We start from the raw sequence: 17,386 nt of genomic DNA, 5'->3' as shown, positions 1-17,386 counted from the left end.
TTCCCCTTCAGAGAAGGAAACCGACACCCAGGGAGGGGGGACTGTTTGCCCAAGGTCCCTGGGGGCTCCCACAGTCAAGGTGTCTGGGCCTCCTGGCTCACTGAGGCTGTCGGGTGTTAGGGCTTATGTTTGAACCACCTTTGCACGTCACGTTGCCAAGATTTGCTCGCTAAGCCATCCTCTTCCAAGCTATATGGGAGACTAGGAAGCTTTCAACATGAAGTAGATACATCCTTAAAAGGTACTTATAGGCCCCAGGTTATACTAGTGTCTAGAACACACATCGTCACTTTAATGCCCCCTTCTAAATCCTGCCCAACACTACAGAAAGTATTTTTTTCCAAAGAGACAAATCTTGAACAGGAAAAAGCGGGAGAGAACAGTAACAAAATTTTGGCCACGGGCAAGCTGATGGATGAAGGACAAGTGATTTCGGACACACCACGTTACCGGATCCTGGGTCTGCAGCGGGGAAACTCGGAACAGTCGGATGGACGTCAGAGTCCGCGGAAGTTTGGGACCCTTGGAAACATGCTGCACCGTGGGCCTCTGGAGCTGCGAGTCCACAGGGGTGTACAAAAAACAACTGGGGAGAAGCGGTGCACTCCTAGCTGCCGCCCTCCACCGCAGACGGCTAGGTGGCTACCTCACTCGCTCCACCAAAGATTGATGTCTGTGAAGCTGGGTGCGGGGGCAGGGTGCCTCTGGGTGGAGTGGGGCTGATCAGCAGGGCTGGAGGCCTGAATACATTCCCTAGGGAGATTGAGTGCCTGCCTGTGCAGGTCCAGGCAGCCAGACCTTTACCCTTTAAATAAGAGATGGAATAAAAGCTGTGTAGAATATCTGACCAGCCTACATCCATATAACCCTGACTCAATAAGCCCCACCCTAGGGGAAGGCCTTGTGGCCATAATAAACAATGCATCAGATTGTGACTGCACATGAGACAAGGATGGATGCCATTTGGGGACCAAAGGTGTAAAACATGACAGCAAAGTGAAGAGGCAACTTGGCAGGGGGGTACAACACAAAGCTTAGGCAGCTGCCCTCGAAAGAGGCAAAGAGATAGAAAAGACAAATGATGCAAACTTCTCCAGGAAGCCCACCTTGGAATCGCAGGAGGACTGGAAAGAACGTGGGGAACGAAACGGGGCAAGGTTTTCAGAAAAACTTCTCCAGACGGAAAACCATAAAACTGCAGGTTGGAAAGGCTCCCTGAGCTCCCAACAGGACGGGTGAGAACGCACCCAGAGCAAGGCCGTAACTGAAATCTGAGAGCGTGAGAGCAGAGAAGGCCCCAGAAACTCCCGAAGAGAACTAGTTTGTCTGAAGGTTTGAAAATGGGAGGAGGTTTAGACTCCTCAATGGCAACAAAATGTTGCTTCCAAAAATATTTGTACTTAAACCTAGCCAACTCTCACATGGGTGTCAAATTTGTAAATGCTTCTAGACTTCCAAAGTGTCAACCCTCTGACTCGCCATGCCCGGTTTCTCGGGAAACCACCAGATGCTCTTCACCCAAAGAGTGGCCTAATGAAGAGTTCAAGATGCAGCAAATGAGAGTGGCAACCCAGAGGACAGCTCGGGGAACCCTCCGACACATGGCACAGAAAAGATCCCAGGGTAAAAATGCACCCCAAGATACCGAGGGCAATCGGGCCTGAAGGGGCGGCGAACTGCAGAACAAGCCCGAGGGCTTCTTCCCTCTTATCGGAATACTTAAAACGACTGGAAGTAACTTGGAATGCGCTCCACCAATACAAAGGAGTAAACTGAGGAAGGGGGAACCCATGATTCCGGAAACAGAATGGAGATGAACTGAGGAAATTGCTAGGCTGATAGGCGTGCCACAGGCCTGGAGCACCACAGCCCAGGGAGCAGGAGGTCTCCAGTCACTCGGACAAAGTGTAATCGAGGGAGTCGCTGATGGGAATGACCTTAGGGAAATCCGTATAGTGAGGCACTGCAAGATGTGGAAAGCCAAGCAAGTGAAGACAGGGAACCGCTAACTCCAGAAAAGACAAAAATAAAAATGGTAATATGCTCAACTGGGAATGCTATTTGCATTAAACATACAATAATGTAAAGAGTGGATACTGATTCAATTAAACTGTTAAAATTACCTCGGTTAGGGGGAGTGAAGTAAATGATGACTTAAGATCGCTAAATCCTGCCCCACACAACAGCAAGTCAGTAGGTACTAAAACAAGTGAATGCACTAAGAGACAATAGTATACACACCTAGAAAGCAGAGATGTGTAAATGCCAGGAGAAACGGCTAAGAGGGGTGAAAGTAGTCGCCTCTCCATAGGAGGAGGGCAAGGCATTTTGTTGCCTTTTACGATTCTTGGACTTTTATGTCCACGCATTACTTTGAAAGCAGGTATGTTAACAGTCAGAAAAAGGTTTAATAACATACATGGAATTTCCAGACCCTTTGCTTTTGCCATCATGGAAAGTATGTCCCGAGTGGAGTGGATGGCACTGAAAACATTGTGGTCTTCCATCTTCTTACACAGAGAAGGCAGATGGCACTTTGAGTAGGTGCTTTGCAGAAGGTGGTTGATATACTTGTCAAGTTCATCTTGGCTCTCTGTAATTGGACAAGACAGAGCCACTGAGAAGAGGCCGTAGAAATACCCAGATACTTAATGATGACTGTGTTTAACATGCAGCACTGAGTGGATTCGGTGAAAGACAACATCTAGGTATAGATGTTTGTGCCCCACACACTCGGAGTAAAAAGCGATTTAGAGATAATGCCTGTGTGCATGAACTCATTGTATGGAGAAACTTCATTCCAGGACAAGAAAATACATGTCAAAATTAGTATTCACATCACATCGTAAGATGAACAGAATAATACATAAGACAACCTGAAGGATGGCAGCCGCTGTCCAGTACTCGTTTTGTCATGAGGGAGCTAACCCAGCTGCTACTTAAAAGTTAAAAACGGGTCACTTGGACTTGAGCTTGTTCCGAATTGGGAAATGTGATATTCAAAGCGCTTAATGCAATCAAACTTAGATCCTTCTACTATTCCTTTGAAAATTCCAGCAATATAATTCTGTCTCCAGACTATCTTGTGAAAAGTTCTCCTTTCTGAAACTCCTTGTCCCTCTGGGTTTTTTAAAGTGCCACTTTTAAGGCCATGACTTGGAGTTTAGGTTTTTATTTTATTCATTTGTGGGGCTGGCACTGTGGTGTAGCAGGTTAAGCTGCCACCTCCAGTGCTGGCATCCCATATGGGTGCCGGTTCAAGTCCCAGCTGCTCCACTTCCAATCCAGCTCTCTGCTGTGGCCTGGTAAAGCAGTGGAAGATGGCCCAAGTCCTTGGGCCCCTGCACCCACGTGGGAGACGCGGAAGCAGCTCCTGGCTTCGGATTGGCACAGCTCTGGCCAGTTGGAGAGTGAACTAGTGGATGGAAGACCTCTCTCTCTGCCTCTTCTCTCTCTGTACAACTGACTTTAAATCTTTAAAACATTTTCTTATTCATTTGAAAGGCCGCTTGAAATAGGTCTTCCATTAGCTCACTTCCTAAATGCCTGCAATAGCTGGCTCTGGGCCAGGCCAAAATCTGGAGTTGGAAACTCCATCTGGGTATCCCACATGGGTGGCCAGAGACCCAAGTACTTGGGCCATCATCTGCTGCCTCTCAGTATGCATTAGCAGGGAGCTGGAGCGGAAGCAGAAACAGGACTTGATCCCAGGCACCTCTGTATGAGAAATGGGTGTCCCAAGTGGCAGCTTAACCCACTGAACTATAACACACACCCCAAGTTGAGGCGTTTAAACTGTATGTCATCTTGATATACAAGCTTCAGAAAGTTCTTTGGTTTCAGTTTCATTACCAATCCCTTTCTGGGCCTGAGTCCGACAGTTTTATCAAAATGGGTTTAAATTCATTGAACCACCCTGAAAAGCATTCTGAGAGGATCATATTGTGACACAGCAGATTAAGATGCACTTGCAGGGGCTGAAGCTGTGGTGCAGTGGGTCTAGGCCATCCCTTGGGATAACAGGTATCTTCTATGGGAGCCTTGGTTTGAGTCCCAGCTGCTACATTTCCAGCCCAACTTCCTACTAATGCCGCTGGGAAGTCAGTGGAGGATGGCCCAGGTACTGGAGCCCCTGCCACACACTGGACAGACACCTGGATGAAGTTCTGGCTTCGGCCTGGCCCAGCCCTGGCTGCTGTGACCTTTTGGGGTAGTGAGCCAGCAGATGAAAGATCTCCCTTTGCATCTCTCTCCCTGTCACTCTGCTTTTGAAATAATCTTAAACACCACTTGCAATGCCAGTATCCCATCTTAGGGTGCTTGTTTGGATTGGAAATACCATAGTAGGGAGCCAGCTTCCTGGTAGGAGTGGGGAACGTCTGGCCCATGGGCCATGTAAGGCCCACAGAATCATTTGGTCTGACCCTGCCAAGGCAGCCTGTAGGCAGGACTTGAAATTTAACAAACCTATAGCAGGCTAACTTTTAGGCTGATCATTTTGTATAGCCCACAAGCGATGTTGTAAATACCCACATGGCCCTTGGCAGAGAAGGTTCCCCACCCCTGAGCACCTAGGAAGGTAGCAGGGTCAGGCAGCTTGGGTCCCTGCCACCCATGTGGGAGATGCCTTGCAAACAAACAAGTAAAACTTGGAGCATCCGGAGCCATACCTTGATTATACGTTTCTTCTAAATATCCTCCTAAATCCGAATCGCTATCAGGACTGAAGCTTCCTTCGCTGGCATCATCGAACAACTTCTCATCACAGTCTGGATCCAGGAAGGTCAGATACGTGTAGAATGATGTGGTGAGAAATTCCGAAAGGTTCCCTAACTGGACTCTGCCGAGAGAACACTATGTTAATGATACCAGTGGTGCGCTGACCGACTTCCGTTCCCTCAAAGCATGGAGAGACTTCTCGATGACCAGGCGGCGCCCGAGTCAGATCAATAAATAAATTACTCCGCAGACTGCTCCAGAGGAGTTGTCGGCCAAGAGATTCAAACAAAAATTCAACAGTAAATAGGAAGTGAAGGCAAGTGAGTCATGCTGCACTTAACTCCCAAACCCAACACAGATACAAATCTATTTTACAGAACCAACCAGAAGCTTGACAAAAGTTATTGTGCAAACAGCTTCTAACTAGAAGTAACCCTGAAGCAATACTTCCATGAGCTTGTGCCATTATTTGAGTCCCTCCTACAGGTGTGCTCACACTGGCACAGGGGAGTTACGACAGCAGAGGTTCATCTCGAAGTCAAAGTTCTCTAGAAGGAATGCTACGGGCAGGCCATTCCCAGATGGGAGCACACACCCTGAGTGGCCCGGTCGGGTTTGGCAGTCTGTGGTCCTGACAGAGGCAGCAGCCTCCAAGTTGTGCAGGTCCACCCCCAGCTTCTGGCAGGGTAAGGGGTTTGCCACCCTACAGAAACATTCTCAAGTTAGATTGGAGAGCAGGATCCAAGGGATCCCTCTGAGCTATGCGCAAGAGATTCTGACAGTTCAAATGGCCAAGAGGCACATCTTGGAAGGGAATTGAAGCAGGCAATGCAAATACATTCCTAGCACTGGTGCTTCCCTGGGGGCTTCCTTGGGCAAATCGGTTTCAGAGATGGCCTGAGGGAAAGAAGATGGTCCCCCTTGGGCCCCAGGGCAGTTCTAAGACTTGCCTCTGGTTGGGAAAGAGAAGGGAGGGTACAAACAGGTGGAGGAAAGTTCACTGAAGGTGGAAGGCAGTCGTCTTATCAGGCTAAAGACTGCTCAAAGGTGCAAAGGCAGCTTTTTCAAAAGGCTTCGGACAGCAACTCGTTCGAGGGAGGCCCAACATGTAGGGTGAGTTTGGCTTTTGGAAAAATCCTCAGACCTAGGGCAAAAGCCAAAATGGGACTGAACCTTAATCATGGGAGAAGTGGCTAGGACAGGTAGCGAGGGAGCTTTAGGTCTTCCTGTCTGCCCTTTGATTTTCCGACTCATCGGCCATGCCCCATGCCCGCCTGTTGCCCCGAGCGCTCATCCAGCGGGCCACGGGGCTTAGAGGCCAAGGTCTGGTTTTACATGGAGCTTCTGTACCTACTCGCCTTGAGCCCTGGCTCTGGTCCACAGTTCCTTGCCCGTGAATGGGGGTATGGCCCCATCTGCTCCATCCCATGAAGATCAAACGAGACAACACGTGGAACATACTGCAATAGTGCTCCATTTGCCATACACAATATCCTTTTAATCATCAGATTTCCATAAAAGAATTTGTTTTATTAATTATGGGCCCACGGTATTTGCTTTTGGTTATGAAGCCATACCCTAAGTGGGAACTTATCCAAATTGGAGGCAAAATGTACCCCAGAGTAGATGCCGACTGCAGTTACGGCACAAGCCCTGGAAATGTAGACAATGAACTGCTGAGGACAATCTGCCTCCCTTCTAAGGGAGTGGCCACTTCAAGTACAAGGCAAAACCCACAGCCAGCTCTGGGTGGGGTGCCAGCCACAGCAGGTTGCCAGTTCCCTGAGGCCAGAGTTAGAAATAAAGAGGTGACCTTCAGGACATGATGCGAGGTTGCAACAAGCCAGTCACAAGACAAACGCTATATGACTCCACTTACATGCGCTATCGGGAGCCATCAAAAATCGGGTAGAATGGTGGGGGCTGGGTGAAGGGGACTTGTTCAGTGGGTCACAGGTCTCATTTTACAAGACACTAAAGTTCTGGAGGTCTGCCACGCAGCAGCGTGCGTGGACTTGACGCTGCTGAACTATACATGGGCTAAGACAATAATGTTACACTGTATTTCACTGCAATTTTGAATCACGGTGGTGACTTTGCAGTAGCGAAGTCCCTGGGCAGAAGGCTGTGAGAAGGGGGAACATTAACTCCCAAACACTCCTAGTGACTGGCAGCCTGTCGGGGCCCAAACAGGAGCCACTCGAGCCCAGCAGAGGTCACGCCGGGGCAAGGTTGCACAGTGACTTTCCCCCGGGCCCTCCCAGCAGACCCCAGGGGATGCAGGGGGCGGAGGGCACAGATGCTTCAGAGCCTCTGCCTATGATGGTCAGAAAACAGGAAGATGGGAGCTGCTCTCCTGGAGGGCCAACCTCCTCTCTCGAGGTGAACTGAGGCCTCAGGTAGGACACCTGGAGCGCCCTCCTACCCTGGGCCTGTGAATCAGAATGGAGCTCATTCTTCCGAGGCCGGGGGTGGGGGGGCAGTGGCCCTGCAGATGTTTGAAGCATCCGAGTGCTGTTTGAAGGGATTTGAGTTTCACACGGGAGACAGATTGGCTAAGTTCTAACTTCTTTACACTCTAAAACTCGAGGCTACTAGGCTCAGCAATCGATAGGAGAAATGAGGGCAGCAGGAGCATTTTTTTAAAGACAAATGTTACTTTCATCTATTTTAAAGTCACAAATTACCTAGCTCCTCCAAAATATCCATCCTCGAGCTTTCGAATTGTAGAAAGAACTGCAGAGTGAATGTCCGAGCCGTCATTTGCTAAGGAGAATGAAAGTGACAAAGTAGTTTACTTAACGGAAAAGAGGTGATTTCATCAATACAACCTAATTAAGATACTTAGGGAATAGAAGAGTCCCAAGCTAAGAAACCAAATCACTAAGAGCCCCTTTCAGTATTTGGCTCTGTCCACGGGAGCCTTCTACAACTTGGGAAGAGGGCGCTAACGGCCACGGGGTGGGAATGAGGCAGATGAGATTGGCGGAGTTACTGAGCATGGTGTGAGTGATGGGGAAGGTGAGCGTGGGTCTGCCGGTCATCCGCCAGCACGTGCACAGGTAAGCCAGCTCAATCCTCAGCATCTCCACGATCATCTCATTGTCCAGGGCCAGGTAGAAGTGATGCTGGTCGGTGAACTGGAAATCAGAAGAGACCACATTAACGATGGCCCTTCACTGAGCTCAAACGCGCACGCACGCACACACACACACGCCCCGCTGTCATTCGGGGCAGAGCAACTCGGACTTCCGTCGCCCGGGAAGGTGCTCGGAGCTGGGCTGTTCCCCTTCAGATGAGGCCAATCGATCTGTGGCCCAGGAGCCAGTGTGACCTTGATCTATTCTCGGCTCCTCGGATGAGGGACCTGAGGCCCTTGCCCAACACTGCTGTCCCTGAGAGCACGTCGAGCAAATAAATCCCTGCTTTATTCCTATCCTCCCCTGGTGACTCGGTCCGGAGATGCTGCCCACGGGAAGGCGCTGGGAGCAGGCGGCCTGCCTGATGGCCTGGCTAATGGCTCCTAAAGGCACCGTTGTCTGATGTTGATGAAAATCCCATTGTTCTCTTGGCCTCTGGGCTAGTGCACACTCAGCTCTGCACTGAAATTTGTTCTGAAGGCAAATAACTCGCACGCTTCGAGTGAATAGTATGGACCAGGCTAAAAGAGAAGCTTGGGGCTACCGACCCCAGACTCCACAGCAAATGGATGAACACCACCTAATATGTGCTTCCACAGGGCTGGCTAGCTTTGGAAACAGACTGAAGACGAGCTCCAGGATGTTCAGTATCGTGCTAAGGAGGTGCACGCCTGACAATCGGACCGGCTGCGTTCTACACGGAGGAGCCAATGATGGCCCACACAGGGGTTAGGGACTGCTGTGACTGGGGGCACGAGAGCTGCAGTCTAGTGACGGGTCCCTAGCAGATCTGTAAAGCCGTGTGAATTTTGCTAATAGCCATGACTGGAAGTGATGGCACAACTCGCTTCAATCAGATCGGCATCTCTCGAGCCACCTACTAAGGAGCAAAGAATTGTACTGGGTGTCCTTTCCACGTCTCTGCGCTAAGCATGCAGAATTCTGCCATATTCAAAGCCCAGATGCTTACCAGACAGGAAAGAGAATCTAATAAAAAAGGATGCTTGTTGGTGTGCTACTGGCTTCTTGTTCTTACCTGGGGTGTGAAAGTAAAAATTTGGTTCCTAATCACATATAGTTTGGAGGTTCCAAGGACGCCAATGTGCCGATATGGTCGCCCACTCAATTTCATGTTCTTATTCCGTCCTATTGGAACAATTGAGAGAAAATGGGGTTAAAGAAAATACACTTACCAACTAATCCTGGTGACTTTGACTAAGGCTAGGCTTAATTTTAAGTCCGACAAACCACTGTAGGTTTTGGTTCTTCTCATACCATCATCCCTCTTTAAAATGAGACGAGGCTGGATGTAAAAACAAATCCCAACCCTGTTCTGCTCGTGCATGCCCATGAGTAGCACCTGGTTTGATCTGTATTGACATAAGTCTACTAGAAGGACTTTATTAATGCTTACTCCTAACTGACTTGACTTTGAGCCATAATGTTAAAGTCAGATTCTAGAAAAAGAACCCTCCACCCATCTTTATGGGTATGTGATCCCATCCTACAGATCAACATCAGAAGCATCGCCAGGATACAAATGACCATTCCAACTGGGAATGTTCAAGTGTGGCTCCTTGCTTCCATGAGAGCTGGCAAGTCTGGCCAGCCCGTGGCACGATCTACCGACGAGGCGCGAGAAGAGCATGCTGCTTTGCCCATCTTCCTTCAGTAGAACCCAGGCTGCAGTGCTGTGCCAGATTCTTGAGCACTCACATGCATCACCATCCCCCTCAAACTCCAAACCTAGACCCGAGATGCCTCGGCCGCAAATGCCCTGACGTTCCCCCCCAACCTACCGAGTTTGGCGTATATGTGACTAAGGATCCGGCCTGGCTGGACTCGGATTGGATAGATGTCAGCAATGCTCTGGACGTCTACGCCGTGTTTCCTCAACAGTTCCTTAATGTGACTGTTCTCTGCCAGAACGGTGACTGTGAATGAACAACATGCAGTCTGCATGAGCTTCTGCCTCTCATGTCCCCGTGTCGACGTGAGTGGTTTGTTGCCTTCTCGTCTGCCTTATGACACGTTATTAGCAGGCTCTCCACGTACTGTCAGTTTTGGAAGTGACAGCATGTGTCCGGCCACTCTTCAGGCTCCCTCTGTCCTTGCCACCTCCTAACATTGATGCTTATTTATCAAATACCCTCAATGAGCAAGACAGTCTGATAGACCCCTAGAAACAAAGGGTCTTCCGTAGGTCCCAAGCCAAATGACATCATCTCAAATAGTGTCTTGCCTTCCTCTGGGTCTATATTTTATTCTAAACCTGTCTCGTGCCTTTTCATATAGGGTCAGGCATGGAAAGTGCTCTGCTGCAGAGGCGAGAAGCCTGTGGCCTTGCTCCTGAAGGCCAGGGAAAACGAGCAGCGTGGGGGAGTCTGCTCACAGGGCATGCTCCGATGGGGGTGAGGGGTATCTCCACAGAGAAAGCAGAGTGGATCTGGTAGTGGGGCAGCCTGGCCCACCCAGAATGGGCACAGGGCCCCAGTGGTGGGGAAGAGTCCCTGGAGCTGGCCTAGGCCCCATCTGTGCGCCATCTCTGGGCAAGGCTGGGCACAAAACTGGCCGGCAGGCAGGGGGTTCTGAGTGCCTGGAAGCTGGGGGTGTGTTGGAGTGTCGGACCCTCACTTGAGGTCACATCGGGGGTCGGCGAGGCTGCACTGTTATTGATGGCCTTTATGAGGAGGGGTAGTGCGGTGGCAAAGGGCAGGAGTCCTAGGCGGGGGATGGGGAAGGGCAGATACATGTCAGGGACACGTCCAGCTGCAGCAGAACACCCTGGGGCTACGCGTGCTGTGGCTGATGCTCGGGTGCACGGCTGCTATGAAGGTAGCTCGTGATTCCTCCCATTGTCCCCACAGGCAGACTACATACAAACGCCATTGAAAACTGAATGTCGCCTGCTTAGAGTTACATAGCACTTGATGCTCTTAGAAGTATTCTAGTATCTATCATCTTGTCCAGTCTTTACAACAAGCCCTGGACGAAGCTTGCGTGCTTAACTGGCCAGTTAGAGCTGAAGCAGGAAGGACAGCTAATCCCCAGGCCCCAAGCAGAAGGAACATTAGCCACTTGGACCTGGGTGGGTAGCTTCCCTTACTGCCTGTCTCTTCTGAGCCTGCGATGACACGCGCTCCACATTGACCAAAACCACACAGTGACCGCCCCCTGCAGGAGTTTCTTTCACAGCAGTGCTTTTGACCTGGACCCGGAGGCCTCGTGATCCAACACAGCTATATGTGGGTAAGCTGCAGAGACCACACTCTCCCTGCCCCATGCCAGACTCTCGGATCCTTTCTACTCTATCCTAGTACATTAAAACACGTGATGCTCGGCACCCATCGACGTGGCCCAGTCTGGCAGATCTGGGAGACTGATTAACCAGCACGATGTGCTCGGGTTAACTGTAGGGGCTGTGGAGTCCGGCTGGATCTACCCACCTGGAAGGCAGAATTGCACCTGTAGGTCTAGTGCTCAAGCGGTGAGACCTTGAGGGTGTGAGATGCACATGATAATCATCACTGTCGCAACTTGTACTGAGTCAGAATGCTGGGACAGTTAGCTGGGTCTCCCATTGGGACTAATGTTTGCTATTGACTGGGCAATTAGCTGGCTCATGGTACTGTGAGCGCAGAGATGTGTGCCAGTGGCCAGGGAGAGGAATGCTTTTCATTTTGTCTCATCCTTGTTTTCAACACACGTGTGTTTACCAAGCAACACAGGAGCTAGAAGAATGGGATGGGCCATGCCCCATACAGTCTAAGCTAGGGACAGTAAGGTGTGTACACAACATGCTAGAGGGCACACAGCGCTCTGTGAGGCGGGAAGAGTGAGTGAGCCACATGGAGGTCCTGCGTTAGGAAGGTGCGAAGAGGACCTGTGGCTCCCAGGCTCATCCCATGGCCCAGCCCGGCACACAGCACTTCCTCCTCTCCCAACGGCGGGGAGAGAGAGGCCAGGTGGAGACAGCTAGGAAGAATGGGAAGCCCAAGGGGGGAATGAATGACCTTCACTTGGGTTCTGAGGTTTCCCCTGGGCTCATGCTCTGTATTTCAAAGAACAACAGTTCTGAAAAATGATGCTCGGTGAGTCACTCGTGCCCCAGTTGCCATCAAGGTTTCTATTCAAGAAAACAACGGCTTTGCTGAAAGTGATTTTGTGGTTGGAAAGAATCCTATTGCCTTTTGGGGGGGCTACGATGTTGTAAAGGCTTCTCATAGAGCTGCCATACGCAAAGGTATATGCATACACCAGTCTTTGAAAAACTAAGGCATGATGGGAACTACAAATAAAATGGGTTTTACAGAGTTGACGGAAATAGCAAACACACAAACCTTGCACGACAACGTCGGGTTTGACGGAAGTGGAAAATCTTCTATTTAAGGGATCAATCTCGCCAGTGGCAAGGAATCCCTGTGGAAAGAGAAGCAGTACGACTATGAAATAGATTAGAATTTCCCCCTAAATCAAAGTTTGATCTCCAAAATGGTTCACTTTTTCAAGGTACTCGGGACTTTTTCTCTACAGTCTTTGAGTCGATGGCTTATTTTCTCAAAGACAAAGTACCATTGGAAATGGCCACTCAACATGTCGTACTCTGGGCACCCAGCTGTGCAGGGCTGGTAGACCCACCACCAGCCTGTGTGGTAGCTAACACTTCTGAGCTTGCTGAGCACCTGCATGGGCACTGCAGTCAGGCTCGCTGACAGCCGGGTACTATCATCTCTACCATTTTACAGGTGAGGAGCCTGAGGGAGCACTTCCAAGAAATGGCAGAGAGGGCTGGCCCAGGACTGACTACTCTAAAACACAGGCCCCCACACCCGCCTCCACCCAGCTTGTGAAGTGTGCTATTTGAATAGGCATCTCCTTAACACTCCAGGAAGCTATGGGAGCCCACGAGAAGGGAGCTCTGAGGACCTGGCCCTAACGCTGGGCCCAGAGGCAGAGCAGGCCCCTACCTCTGCCAGCAGCGAGCTGAGGATGTACAAGGACTGACCCCACAGATGGGGCAGCTTGCCCAGAGGAACTCTGTCCACGGTATGAGGATTCTTGTACTCTTCATCCACCTGGCAGAGAGAGAAGCCCGGTGAGAACAGCGGAGGCCAGAGGCGCCTTCCCCTGGGGCATGCGCTGACGAGTCACAAAATGGGCCTATCCTCCAGACCACTTCTGTGCCAGCACTGGACCTGGGGGCAGGGTGGCAAAGGGGGCCTCTCTGGGGCCTATAAGGCCAGAAGCAGCTTTCGGGGAACTCGATCTCGGCTGGCCGGCCGCCACTGCTCTTCCTCCAGGTGTGTACCAGGTGACAGCACCAAAAGCCTGGCCGGCCGCCTAGGTGCACAGCTCTGGGCAGTGAGACGCTTCCAAGCTCGTGCTGGCACACAGCTGTCCTATGGGGACAGTGATCTAGAAGGCTGGCCGAGGCTGTGGCAGCATGGTGCTGGACGCCAAATTTCCTCTATGTCGCCATCCCTGGGGGTTTATAAAGCGTGTGCCTATGCAAGACAACTACCAGAAGGTGGCACTATGTAGCGAAGAAAAACAATTGTGCTGCTACAGCATGAACTTTCATCAAGGCCTTAAAGCAGAAACCTCGCCAGATAAGCTCAGTACTCCTTTTTTGTTAATTTGAGAGACAAAGAGGCTCCCATCTGCTGGTTCGCTCCCCAAATGCTCACGATGGTGGAGGCTTGGCAGAGCCTGAAATGGAGCTGGGAACGAAATCCAGGTTTCAAGTGGGTGGCAGGAACCCTATTACTTGAATGCTCACCACTGGCCCTCCCCCCCCCCCCCCGGGGAGGGGGGGCCTGCAGGGAGCTGGAGTTGGGAGCCGGAGCCAGGTGTTAAACCTGGGTGCTCTGGCGTGGATCTGGGTGTGTGAACTGCTGGCTGCATGTACATTTCTCAGTGCCCTTCCTGAGGGACAGGGCTGGCTATGTCCTAAGGTGGTCTGTAACTGAATCCAGGCTGGCCTGTGAGTTTGCAGTCACTACAACATTGATTGGGGGTAACATCACTGACCACGTGTTTCCTCCAGAAAACATAGGTCAATCAAGGGGAAAAGGAAGCAGCCTTCCGCGAAGGGGCAATCCAGACCATTAGGACAGACATCCTGCCTGTGGGCTTTTTAGTGAGAGCACTCATAGGTAGTGAAACCCAAGTCTTCAGCAGTAGTAAACACTGACGGAAGCTTCAGGGCACAAGCAGAAGGGACTCAAACTTGGCCCAGGCTAACAGGGTAGGGGAGATTCTCCACAGTGGCTATGTTTGGGCACTAGGATTAGAGAAAAGGTTTTTTCTTTGTGCAGAACTCTGAAGTTTTACAGTGTGCAAGATGACTTTCCTAGTCCATATGTTAACACTTTGAAAGCTAAAGTAGCGTTAAAGGCCACAAACATCTAGAATGAGAAATAGTTCATGCAAAGAACAGAAATTGGATAAAGTGTGTGGGTCAAAAGACAACCTTGCTCTGCCCCCCCCCCCCAACCGTGGCCAGCTCCTGCCTCTGGGCGGAGGCTCCCCCCCCCTCCCCCCCCCCCCCCCCCGCTCCCTCTGAACTGCTTGCAAGGCCTCAAGGGCACCAAGCCCTTGGGCTACACCCCTGACTGCCCTCTAGTTCACGGCCTAGTTCCCCGGACCTCTGCAAGCTTGCCAAGACACAGCTGGTGTGGTAGCTACCTTTGTGGGCCAGCCCCTAGCCTGGCGCAGAGCAGCCGCTCGGTGCACACTTGCTGGGGTCACTCTGGCCTCCTGTCCAACAGAGGGTCCTGTGTACAGTGGTGCCCCATACAAGTGGATCCGCTGGAGTAAACGAGGGAAACTGAAACACGAGCCGTGTGCCACCCTGGCCAAGGGCTATCCGCTCCAAGCGTAAGGCCCTCCTTCCAATTCGCACAAAAGTGCCACAAGGACCTGTGGTGGCCCTGTCTGCAGGAATCCTTCCCAGTGGTCTCTACATGCTAATGATGTGGTTGGGGAACCTTCCCAGCTGTCGCCTGCAAACGGCCAAACGCCAAACGCTGTCCATGTGAAGCAGTGTCCCACACTGGCGCCTAGCACCCAAGTGAAAGGCACTGAGTGGAGGCAGATGTCGTAATTACAAATGGAATCCTAGAGGCCAGTGTGGCGTTTAGAACAGAAAGCTGCAGAGTAACTTCTCGGTGTACCGCGAGCACTGCTCATCAGAACAGCAGTTTATAACACCAGCATGTACTATGGTCCGTAAAAGGTGCCCCTCCAGAGTTCAGGGTTGGCGGTTCTCTACTAGAAAACAGGGAGGAGAGCCCTGAAGTTAACCGTTCTTCCTTTGCTTGGCTTCCTGGTTCCCAACTGCCTCCATGACTAATTTTGTCAAGGGGTCTCACTACTGCAAGAGGAGCAACCTGATGAGAGATGTGCTGGGTTACTTCCCAACAACTACATGCGCCAGGGCCACACAGCCACATTGCACATGGTAACACGTGTGCCCTGGCAGGAGGGCTAGGCTTCGGACACTTGGGAAATAGCCTTGGCAGGCTGCAGACTGATCTATATAGGGAAGGAAGGGAGGCCAGTTCCTGCTCAAGATCTCCCCTCTGGAACAAAACCAGTCCTCGGAGAGCTCAGATGTGTGAGCTGTCCATGCTAAGATGAGGGGCCACCAAGACTCGAGCTCAGGGCCAAGGGTCCAGGCTGGTGGGCTTCAGTGAGAAACCCTGCCTGCTCCCCCACCCCAGAGAAGGATATAACCACCTCAAGGGCCTACCTGGTGAAGCTCAGAGTGAACTAGCTGGCCAGATGGGCTATTATCAATGCAAAATAATTAAGTGCTCCTAGCAATGGAATACTTGGCTTGTCCACAGAAACTCAATCCCTTCTGGAATTTTTCTCATTGGGTTAATGGTTTCAGTGTTCTATAACACAGGATAGCTCCTTCTAGGTGAAATTAAGGCCCAGAACGATCCATAGTGGCACCTTTTCGCCGTAAGAATTGAGCACTGGGCTGCATTGAAATTTGCTTTCTATGCAAAAGTAAGAAGTCTGCTCTACCACTGCTTGGGAAGGAGAGCAAGAGCATCTGTGCAGGTATTTGTGTTAGCTGGAAACGGACCGGCCACTGGGAGGCAGTGTACGTCCATGGGGAGGCCCTGAACCTGGAGTTTGGTCCCAGGGAAGAGCCCAGCACTGTCTGAGCGGAGATGGGAGCCTGCAGAGGCCCTTGCCAGTGTCCTGACCACACACGTAAACCCCAGTTGCTGCATGTCTGGTTTCCCCTGGGCTATTGTCTCCTCCAGGTCCTGTTGACTTGTGGGGAGACATGGTTCACTCTCTCCCAATTTAGGAAACTGGATACAATGAAACTATCTTTGGGTATCTTCTTGGACCGGGACAGTTTGTCCCTCATGGATGTACAGTGGCTTCTAGCTGATCACTCAAACTCTAGCTCGGGAACTGCTCGAGTGCAAGGAAGAGATTCTCAACTATCCGTATACATCAGGTTTCTTCCATGGAAACATGTAAGAACGTGGTGCATGCCAGTGTGTTGTGCACTCCGGAGTTCCTGTTGCCTGGGGGGTGGGGGTAGGGGCATGTATCCTCTGAAGGCCTTCAACTGCCACTTCCCTAGGATACCCATGATCACAAATTCATGTTTTCCTAAAGCCTTGACTCCTGGTGATAGACAAAGACCACCAAAAGCTTTAGACGGTACTTCTGAAAGAGAGAAAGTGTTTGTTGGGTCTAGAAGGGAGATGAAGAATCCCAAAGGCCAAGCAGCGACTCACTTAGCTCTGGATGAGCGACATAGAGCCTGCGCCACCGGGTTACCTTGTTTGGTGGGATGGCGTAGAGTTCTGGCACCAGGCGGATCCCATCTTTGCCTCTGATTAATATTCCTTCTAGGGCTTCTTGGTACTCCTGGACCTGGAAAACAGCCCCTTTGTTTACTTTACCAAAGAGGTATGGTGGTTAATGCTGTGATGGCAATGTGGCATAGAAACACAGCCATGTTGGCCACAAACAGATTAGGAGTGGGACACAGGGCAAAGAACACAGACAGCATCATTTTAAGGAGTGCAGGAGGGACTCTCGCAGACAGAAGCTAAATGCCACTACTCGTTACTCCCTTGACTGTAAGTTCTGCCCCAAGTCAAGCTGTCGGGGAAGGAGTCCGAGCAGCCCATCGTGCAGAAGCTATTTCTTCCTCAGAATCCCCACGTGCTCACATCTATGCTAAGTACCACACACTGTTCCCATCCATGCTGTCTTCAGCGAATTAAGTATTTCACTTCTTAAATTCCTATTTATTTGAAAGGTAGACAGTAAGAGATCTTCCATCCATTGACTTGCCCCCTAAATGCCCACGACAGCTGATGCTGGGCCAAGCCAAAGCCAGGAGCAGGGAACTCAACCTGAGTCTCTCATGGGTAGCAGGAACTGAAGTACTGGAATCCTTGCCTGCTGCTCGGGATGTTCATGAGCAGGAGCCTAGAATCGGAAGCAGAGCTGGGGCTCCATCCCAGGCACCCTGGAATATGGAA

General features: G+C 50.9%; 1 protein-coding gene across 1 annotated transcript in view; it reads right to left on the bottom strand.

The window, feature by feature from the left end:
* The window catches only part of PHKA2 (phosphorylase kinase regulatory subunit alpha 2), a 72,328-nt gene that overhangs the window by 15,439 nt on the left and 39,503 nt on the right, over positions 1–17,386 (bottom strand). Inside the window, exons 11-19 of the mRNA XM_062182918.1 lie at positions 16,674–16,769; positions 12,827–12,934; positions 12,200–12,278; positions 9,659–9,793; positions 8,896–9,005; positions 7,715–7,859; positions 7,407–7,485; positions 4,671–4,840; positions 2,420–2,593 (exon numbers count right to left, since the gene is read on the bottom strand). Coding sequence (XP_062038902.1) covers positions 2,420–2,593; positions 4,671–4,840; positions 7,407–7,485; positions 7,715–7,859; positions 8,896–9,005; positions 9,659–9,793; positions 12,200–12,278; positions 12,827–12,934; positions 16,674–16,769 — 1,096 coding nt within the window. The remainder of the gene's footprint in view (positions 1–2,419; positions 2,594–4,670; positions 4,841–7,406; positions 7,486–7,714; positions 7,860–8,895; positions 9,006–9,658; positions 9,794–12,199; positions 12,279–12,826; positions 12,935–16,673; positions 16,770–17,386) is intronic.

This window comes from Lepus europaeus, chromosome X, assembly GCF_033115175.1.
Source record: "Lepus europaeus isolate LE1 chromosome X, mLepTim1.pri, whole genome shotgun sequence".
Classification (NCBI taxonomy): domain Eukaryota; kingdom Metazoa; phylum Chordata; class Mammalia; order Lagomorpha; family Leporidae; genus Lepus; species Lepus europaeus.
This window is presented reverse-complemented; position numbering and strand designations above follow the sequence as displayed.